This window comes from Diplotaxodon limnothrissa, linkage group LG2 (assembly GCF_057381915.1).
Source record: "Diplotaxodon limnothrissa isolate DT_005_m linkage group LG2, D_limnothrissa_male_GT1.1, whole genome shotgun sequence".
Classification (NCBI taxonomy): domain Eukaryota; kingdom Metazoa; phylum Chordata; class Actinopteri; order Cichliformes; family Cichlidae; genus Diplotaxodon; species Diplotaxodon limnothrissa.
In genome coordinates, this window is record NC_140597.1 from 3144897 (window position 1) to 3154379 (window position 9483).

The 9483-nt window shown below is 40.9% G+C and overlaps 1 protein-coding gene across 1 annotated transcript; it reads right to left on the bottom strand.

Annotated features, from left to right (window-relative positions):
• Positions 1–2318: 2318 nt before the first annotated feature.
• Positions 2319–8915, bottom strand: nkx1-2b (NK1 homeobox 2b). The gene is made up of 3 exons (XM_085365727.1): positions 8616–8915; positions 6865–7087; positions 2319–3058 (listed from the first exon to the last, which is right to left on the bottom strand). The coding sequence occupies exons 1-3, from the start codon at positions 8913–8915 to the stop codon at positions 2319–2321; spliced, it is 1263 nt and encodes a 420-aa protein (XP_085221853.1).
• Between the last annotated feature and the right edge of the window lie 568 nt (positions 8916–9483).

Genomic DNA, 9483 nt, shown 5'->3' on the forward strand with positions numbered 1-9483 from the left:
GTCAAAGTGATATGCACTGCACCCGGACACGCTGCACAAATTATTCAGGGATTATATCAACGCACCTTTGAAACACGTGTGGCCTCTTGCAGTGGAGTGACTGCAGAAAGTGATGGAGGCATGCTAGCTGACAGACGCTGCATGAATATGCAAAGTTCATGTGAAACTAAAAAAATACTACTCTATATCACTTTTTGTTAAATGAAAAAATGCTACTACTGAAGGGTGGCCGCTGCTTTTTTTTAAGAAGCTTTCTATCATTAATATCCGGGAGGCGTGTCTTTCTGGAGCATTTGACCTCCTTCTGTGTTGACTGTCAGCGTCCTGTCGATGTCTTGACATCATGCTGCAGACTCTACTTCATCTGTTGTTCCTATTTTGATCGGAGGGCTGAAAAATACATCCAATGCAGAAATGCCTAAAACTATTTTGCAAATAGCCATTTGAGGAAAAAAATGTACACATGCCTACAGTAAGGGTGGCTATAGATCCGTGTTTTATACGCAGTGTGTGAATCATGTTCTTCATATTTAACAGCAGCACAAACACTTTGAAAGCAGGCTGGTTGTCACAGCACTTTCCCCTTTTAAGCAACAGAGACTAACACTGGCGCTTTTCTCTGATAATAACACGAAACAAAAGAATCCCACTCAGAGAGATGCTTACACTTAACGATGACTGATAAACCAACTAGATTTGATGCCGTTTCCTCTTAAATATGTTCTTCGATTTGCCAACACTGCAGAGTCCTGTGAAGACTTTCACTCCTGAGGCTCGTGAGCTAAAATAAGTTGGATTTATTTTTTTTATTGTTATTTTTTTAACTGAAGATAAAAGATTCATTTTGATTAAATGTTTTTCATTTTGTGTCAGACCATAAATGTCCTGTGGAACATGATACAGCTCTATTTAATCCTGACCAATCAAAAGCTTCAAGTATTACAAAAACAGACAAATACAACATTTTTGTCACTTCCGGATAAATATTGTAGACATCATTACAAGATAAAATTTAAAAAAAAAAAAATTGTTATAAATTAAAGGCGCTCAAATGTAAATAAAGGAGAACATAAACAAACGGACATACACTCAGCTGAACTGAAACTAAATCATCTGGAATAATGAAATGTTTAAAGAAAGGCCGCTCGACACTCTGTTCAGCAGGGATTTGCTCCAGATGCTCCTGTTACTGGCTCTTTGGGCACATGCTTCAAGCACAGTATTTAAAGTCCGACAAAGAAGCAAAAACTGCAAACTCTCACTGCACTCTCGCTTCTTTTCAACAGTTTTCTGGTCTTTTGAGACAAACAAAAATGGTGACATTGTGACGCTGTCGCTCCAGTTTTCGTTAAAATGTTCAATTTTCAAATTTCCTTTTATTAAAAGAAAATCTCGCGCACTCTTAGTGGACTTTGCACGTGCTGTGCGGCTCCCGCTGCGGTCCGTGCGCACTACTTCAACTTATCCGTATCACGCGGCTCAGTCTGTTTTCCAGGCACATGATTGGCTCGGCTCAGTGCTATTCTTATTGTCATTGGCCTATTGTGCTGTCTGTCAAAACATTAACGAAAGATTGTAATCGACGTTATATTCGTCACGTCTCATATTTCTATGACAGAAAAGTCATTTCACTGTAATTATCTTTATCGTTTTTGAGATTTGTATTGTTTGCAAACCCCTTCCTCGCATAAATATTTTCCAGTTCCCATTTGGATTTTTTTATTGGTTTGTTTTTGACAAACAGGAAACCTCACAGATATCCAAACCAACCAACAGGCCCAGGATTAGCTTCACACCCAAACCCTGCATGGAAGTTACTTACCTCTGAGGCACTGCAGCACCCAACGCTTCAGCTCACTGTTATTAAAAAAAAACATTACTGGGATACTTTTCTGTTTAATTGTCATCATTTTAATATCAAAGGACAATACCATGTTGAGCTGAGGACTCAGTACATCCAAGGATTTTATGGAAACTGTTAACCACCTCAATAAATAAAAGAAATGAAAACGATCACAGCTGGAGTTACATGGTACTGACAATAGATCAAGCCATTCTCAAGTCTTAAATAAACATTCAATATTTTTACAGACTTTAGAAAAGAAAACAATGAGATCAACTATTTGTCTATTACAGTGTTTAAAACAGCATTCAGAGCTAGAACATAGATTTATGTACAGTTCTGCAAGATATTAACATTCTATCAAAATAAAATTAAAGCCTTTAAACGGTAGTAAAAAAGGGGGAGGAGCTGAACGCTGTGCTGCAGTTCATACTGGGACATTTCAGTCAGGGCTTCTGTGTGTGTTTGTGTGTATCTACAGGTGTGTGCTGTAGAACGCAGGTGCAGCATAACTCTGTGTCCCCAGCATGAAGGGAGACAGGACGTGGCTGGCGGTGAGGAAAGGCAGCTGGACAAGGCTCCCAGCAGGGGGGTGATGGTGGCCGGCATAGCCTGTGTGCATGGCCAGATGCCCACTGACTGGAGGGGATTGGCTCAGAGGGCTGAGGCTTCCCAAGCCTCCTCCCGCTCCTCCCCCTGTGCCTCCCGTGCCTCCTGCTCCTCCCGTGGGGGCCGAGGTGTCGGCTCCAGGGTTCTGCTTCTTCCATTTGGTTCGCCGGTTCTGGAACCAGATCTTAACTTGGGTCTCAGTGAGGGAGAGGGACAGGGCCAGGTTGAGGCGCTCACACACTGACAGGTAGCGTGTGGACTTGAACTTGTTCTCCAGCGCCACCAGTTGCTCGTAGGTGAAGGCAGTCCGGGCTCTGCGGGGCTTCCCCGACTTGGAGTCTGAGCCAGAGCGTTTCCTCTTGGGCTTGGCCCCTTGGCCCCCATTGGTTTGGGGACTGGTGATCTGGCTTGTGGGGCCTCCGTTAGGGGTCTTTGTGTCTCTGCTGGGATCCTGGTGGCTGTGCTGGCCTAGTTCTCTGTCTCCATTACTGGGAAGAGCCGAGCTGCTCTCCTCACTGCTGTAGGGCCCGTCTGCAGCCTCTGAGTCCGGGGTCCCAGATCTGTGGAAGTCTTCCTCATCCGGACTTCTGTATATAAAGCCCTCCTCTAGAAGAACGCACACAACAAAGAGTTCAGCCACATGTAACATCCAACAGATTCTCCATCCTATATGGTTGTACAGGTGGTTTGTCTCTACAGCCCACAGTAGCTTAATGAAGTGGTTTATTCAGATTAAGGCATACCAAGCTCATGTTTAGGCTTACGTAAGTAGTTCACTACCTGGATCACTACCAATACCTTAAGATATTTAGGCAGGCTAAATAAAACCCATGGTTTAACCAAGGTCCTGCACTAGCAAGTTAAGCCAGTTAAACTAGATTTGGTACCAAATGTCACAGCTACAGAAACAAAGATACCAAAATATTGTGTAATTCAAATTATTAGCATCTGACAAATATGCATATGAACAAGTTAGCTCACAATATGGAGACTTCATAAAATGACTAGAGCTTTTTAATTGATCTTTTCTGTAATATCAAACTGAAGTCTTATTTCATCAGTTACAATCAGAAACATTTTTATTTCTTCACTGCAAAGAAGGTTTGGCTTCAAATAAATACTTTAAGGTTCAGCTTCTTGGTTGCAGTAATAAATTGGTGGTATGGATTATGAAATGGTTAGAGCTAGAAGAAACAATGCTGGCCATAAAGCAAACAGTGGTCTTCTAAGTACTAAGTTTACTGGCCCATCTATTTACCCCTATCTCCTCATAATTACCGTTGCCACGGTAGGCCAATTAATCTAAAAATGTAGCTGAGGATTGTAATTATCTTAATTATCTGCTATATGGAAAAACAGTCTCTTCCCAGCATAATCAGTGAGTGTTGAACTGCGGTCCCAATTATGGCCACTGTACGCTTCCTTCAGAAACTTGCAGTTGAATTTAAAAATATCTTGAATGAATAAACACGTCAAGTTTCCAAAGACAGAGCAGCCATGAGCCTAACCTGAGTAAAATGCTAAAGAGCCAGAGGGCAAGAATGAGCTGCTGATACTGAGCTGCCAACTCTCCATTAGTATTAATCACTGTGTCATCCGGTATCCATCATCATTTTTTGCTATGTGCTCCACTTTCTGGAGTTTACTCATCACACGATTACTGCATCATAAGTCTGTGGTGTCTTACTTCATTTGTGGCTAAATGAGTGAGGGCAATATTTGGAAATAAAACGATAAAATCAACAGAAATAAGAAGGCAATTAGATCAAGAAGGTTCTGAAAACAGTATCTTCAGACGAAACGAAAAGGTATGAAATGACCATAAACTGATCACTGTACATTACTGTGCACTGTAAAATATACTAGATGATTATCAGGCAAAAGAAATTGTGTTTGAATACTAATAGTGTGCTAAAATAACAATGGAGCATTGGAATATGGTGGATTTTAAGGTACCACAGATCAGCAGAAAAACATTAATAGACATTGTTGGACCTCTTAAATGTCCAATTAAATATTTTAGCTGCAAATCGACTGCTTTTACGTCAGCCCTTCAGAGGAGCACATGGTGCTTTAGTCTTTAATGAAACTGTAACTCTTTCTGCAATTATACGTTAGGGACAAAAACGATCTGGACGTTCACGCTAAGCTTTCATACAGTTTGTGCATTGTGCACGTACATGTCATGAAAACACCGAGCACAGTCCACCTCAACATGTACAGCACACATGTGCTTACATCCCTGCAAATGCTCTTATTGCTAATGTTAGAGAGATACTGTGTGTGCTTTTTTCACGTTATTGGTTTGAATATTTATGTCCCAATTATGCTGTTCCTTTTGTCCTTAATCTCGACAACATCAACAGTTTTAAATGGCAAGAAAAAGTAAACTGCACCTTGAATAATACTAAATTATATATTTTTAAAAATGTATAATGTAAGACATTATATTGTTATAACCGCCCGCCCCCCCCCCAAAAAAAGTGAGAAAATAAAAGCATTTATTAACCAGTGACAAATCCACCTGCATGATTTCCACTGAAAAATGACTGAGCATGTGTTAGATCATCTGGAGTAAGACTGTGTAGTTTTACAGATTAAATCAGAGACAAAATATGTATGAAAGCTAACACAGAAGGGTTAGTTTAGCTGTGATGATGTAGACAGAAGAACCTGAGAGAAATTTAAAAAACAAGCAGGTTTACAGGTGTGCAGAAAAGATAGCTCAATAAGATTATGTTTTACATGTAATTTACTCATAAAATGTCCACTTTTTCATTTTTCTCATATGTAATAATAATAATATTATTATTATTATATTAATAAAAATAATTAAGAATAAAGGAACCATGATGCTTGGTGAGATGGTTTCTTGTCCATTTTATAACAAACAGAAATTAATAATAATTTGGTTTGTTTTTGCAAAAACACGCCAGCCATTTAATCATATACTGATTCTAATTTAAATTTTTATTTTTAAAAAGGCCTGATTTTACAGTCGTTAAAAATAAAGCCTTATGTTACCACTATATTTATTATAGTCTGTACGTGATATGTATTTCGCTAGTTTCACTGTGCTGGGATACTTTTTGGCAGTCAGTATAATAAAACAGAATAATAGTATACAAACTACAACAGCAGTGCATGCGTTCCTGTGATGTTTTTACTGTTTTCTTTCTTTTTCTTTTGTTTTGAGCTTTTGTTTTTAACCCAGCTCGACTATATCACGAAGTTATAATTATTTATGATGTAGGGTATATGCCTGTGTCTGCTTCTGAAAAATAAAGTCAGAATTTTGTTGATTTGAAATCTGTAAAATGTACGGAAAATTTAATTAAAACAAATGAGAGATTTAAAAATAAATAAATAAATAAGGAAAATAAAAATGTGACGGAAAAAACAAAGAAAAGAGGACAAAAGGAGGAAAACGTCCAATATTATAATAATATGAAATCGAGGAGACGGAGCTGATTGGAGCTACTGCGTTTACGTGGGGTCCATGAACTTAGTGCACACCTGTCCAATAATACCGATCACACACAGGAACTGCAGCCAATTAACTTTTTTGCTCCTTTTAATTCTAGATAAAAACAGATGCTGTTTTAAACTTAAAACCAGAGAGCTCGTTCTCCCCATTCTTCCATGTTTTAATGGTCCGTACTCGGTAGTTTTCTCATCTCTTACATCATCACAAGATTTCACCGAATAAGTGGCCTGGAACACAGATTTCTGTGTGACATCAGGGTTTAGTGAGAAAATATTTACGGACGAAGCAAAAGCCCAACAACAACTGGTGGGTAATTAAAACCAGAATCCTTAGGTCACAGTGAAACCACACACAACAATGCAGTGCCCTTAAAATATGATCACAATTAGAAAGGCCTTCTTCCGGATCATTTTTCTTCCGTCGGAAAAGCCTAGCGGTGTTCACAACACATGTATTATTGATAAATAGCGTAAACGGGCTATATTCAAGTAGAAATGGAAAAGCTCTATATTCGATTTGGGGTAAAACGGTTACATTGGTTAGGTTTCACTCAGGCTAATGTTGGTATGTTTAACTATACATGAATAAATCAGTTAATTCACCGGTAAGAATAAATATGATTTGAATGACACAGAAAATAAACAACCTAATTACTAACTACAAACGCGCGAGCACACACGCTCGCGCGCACACCTATTTTAATCATATAAAAAAACAGGTCAAATTTCTGAAAACGTTAAAGGATGTTGCAGAATCATTCAGAGTGGTTTCTAAGGAAACGGGACTTTGAACCGTAACAGGAGCAGTTCGACTGAATTCAGCTGCCCGAAGGAAAAGACGTTACTGACGCAATGGCGGGAAATTAAAGGAAATTAAAAATAAATGATTCGATAATGGACTTGGTTTGAAGTCCACGGAGACTTACTGCTCTGGTATTCGTCTGCACCGTAGCCCTTGCTGGCCTCGAGGCTGGGCTCGCGCTCCCCGGCTCCTCCTCGCCGGTTCTCCGCTCCGTACACGCTCTGCTCGAGCTCGCCGCGGTGGCTCACGTGCTGTTGTTGCAGCTGGTGTCGCCGGTTGCTCGTGAACTTGTTGGGGTCCAGGATGTCCAGCACGGAGAAAGAAGTTGTCCGGTGCCCGATGGGGCCCTGGAGAGTAACAAATGGGAACGATTTATTTAGTTAAAAAACAAGACATCATCGCCTTTTATCCCGTATAGCTGAATTTATTTGAACTTGCTTTTTTTTCTTGTCCCCCCACAATTACGTTTTGCCACGCATTTTAACTGCTATATATTTAATTGTAATATTAATAATGATCACTTTAAATATTATTATTTTTATTATTACTATTATTACTATTAGTAGTAAGCAGTGTTAAAGTCAAAGACAAATCCCAGTGTTAGGTGTTGGTAGCACACATCACATCCAATAAAACAGACGGTAAAGTGTGTTCATAAAGCAAACATGAACACAGATCAGCTGCATTTCCTGCGCAGGCTGTGTAGCGGTCAATAGGCTATCAGAAGAAAAACGAATCAATCCCATTTTAAGTAGTGCAGTCTATAGATTTCTAAAACTTCAGTTTTACATTTCCACACGTAATTGGTTGGAAAATATGTGAGTTCAGGGGAAGGCTTACACTTAAGGTAAAATACTGCTTTACCAGATTGTTTGAACCTGCATGTGGGCATAAGGTTTACAGTGTGATGTAGAAATGTTCAGACTTTTTATATCATAATTTATGTGGAGCCAAAAAGGTAGCCAAGTGTAAAAGACAGATAAAAGGTGGTGCAGTGACTCTGTTTCCACCCCTCCCTGCATTACATCCTGATTAGGATCATCCATTTATTAATGAGGCCAGTCTTGAGCATGTCGACATGAATAATCCTACATTAATATTCTCTCTTTAAATAATCCCAGGGAGCCTCTGGAGAAAGACCCAGGGGCGTATTAACAACTGGTGATAAGAATAGTCTAATCGAAAAATGCCACAATCAGAGCTGCGAATAAACACAATCACGTTTTATTTAAGAATAAACAAATTCGCGTCTATGGAAAAAATATAGAGAAACGCCCGTCTTTACAAACAGGCCTACTTTGAATTATTTTGAATTCAATTAATTTCGTTCAGAAACGAACGAAAAAAATCTAATAGCTTTAATTAGAGCAATAATAATTATAACAAAATAAAAGTCGGTGTCCTTTACGGGAGCGAATTTGAATGCTTTTAATTTAGAACTTTTTATTTTGTCTCTTTCCGATCACACTTTCCAGCTGCATTTTATTAAAGGCCTCATCTCCATAATATGACCCATAACCTGACAACACGGGCCACATTTTAAAAACAAAGAATCATAGCAGTTACACAACAGGACCAAGTAACCAAATAATTTTATTTTAAAAACCGTCTTCCGTTTTCGGTGCTTCGGCTGCTCCCTGTGCTAAGAATTCTTACTTTTCTGCTCGCCCAGCTACTTTTCGTGCCATCCTTCTTTCCTGTAATGTAATATCTGTCTGTCTCGATGCTTCTTTATTTATGCTGCAGTGTCCCGGTTGTGTCCTGTCCGCTGGTCTATATAGGCTACCTGAGAGTCTGCCGTTACTGTCTGCTGCTACCGTCACGCACCGCTCCGGTAGCGCTTCACAAAGTTTGCTCGTGCCCGTATTAGCCTACCTGCTGTGGCGGGGCCAACACCGGATTCGTCGGTGGAGCTTCCGAGTGGTTCTCCGTGGCCTGAGCATCTCTGCCGCCGGCGGTCGCGCTGGAGAAGAGCCGCTTCTCCCCTGCGGCGGCTCCGTCTAACAAGTCACCGCTGTCCGGGCTCACCACAGTTTGGACGCCGTCCCCGCCGCTGGGCGCCGGTAGCGCTCTGTCCCGACTCATGACGGGTGGCACGGCGTCCGTCACTGGCCCCGCCGCAGCTCTCTCCCGGCTTATCACGGTCTGGACCCCATCCGCTCTGTCCCGGTTCATCACTTTACTCTCCCTTTCCCATATAATAACAATCCGTTAGAGATGAAAATTTAAAGAAACAAATCAACACCAAGTCGTTTTAAAGAGCTTGGATGATACTCATGTCAAATAACAAGTTCACACCACAGGCCGGTTCATGTGTCCCGTCAGCATTCTGTCTCAAGCGGTGTGTTCACCCAGGTAAAGTTTTCCATTGGCATCCGGACAGTCTGGGCAGAATACGAGCTTTAGCTGGACTCTCGCTTCCGTCAAACTTTAAACTTGTTCTCTCCGGCCTTCATCCTCTACATCGGCCGCTGCAACTCAGCGTCTCCGGCGATCTTTTGTCTGTCCGTCTCGTACCGTGCCGTTATCCCGTACTGGCACGCACACATAAACAGCGCGCGATGTTCCGACCTCCAGCCTTGCGCGCTCTGGAAGCCTGACAGGAGTTGAAGGCGGGACAGACTGATCTATCTCTCTAATAGTTAAAACTAGCCTGCTCCCCCCTCGCTTGCTCTCTCTCCCCCATTAGTTAAGTGAAGAACCCTCTCTCTCCCCCCTCTCTCTCTCAGTTCTTGTCTCCGTT

Excerpts from the sequence above, each read along its gene's own strand:
- nkx1-2b (XM_085365727.1), bottom strand. The coding sequence starts at position 8,915 with ATGAACCGGGACAGAGCGGATGGGGTCCAGACCGTGATAAGCCGGGAG. Across the intron at positions 7,088-8,615 it reads TGTTGGCCCCGCCACAGCAG|GGCCCCATCGGGCACCGGAC; the intron begins GTAGGCTAATAC and ends GTTACTCTCCAG. Across the intron at positions 3,059-6,864 it reads TGCAGACGAATACCAGAGCA|AGGAGGGCTTTATATACAGA; the intron begins GTAAGTCTCCGT and ends GCGTTCTTCTAG.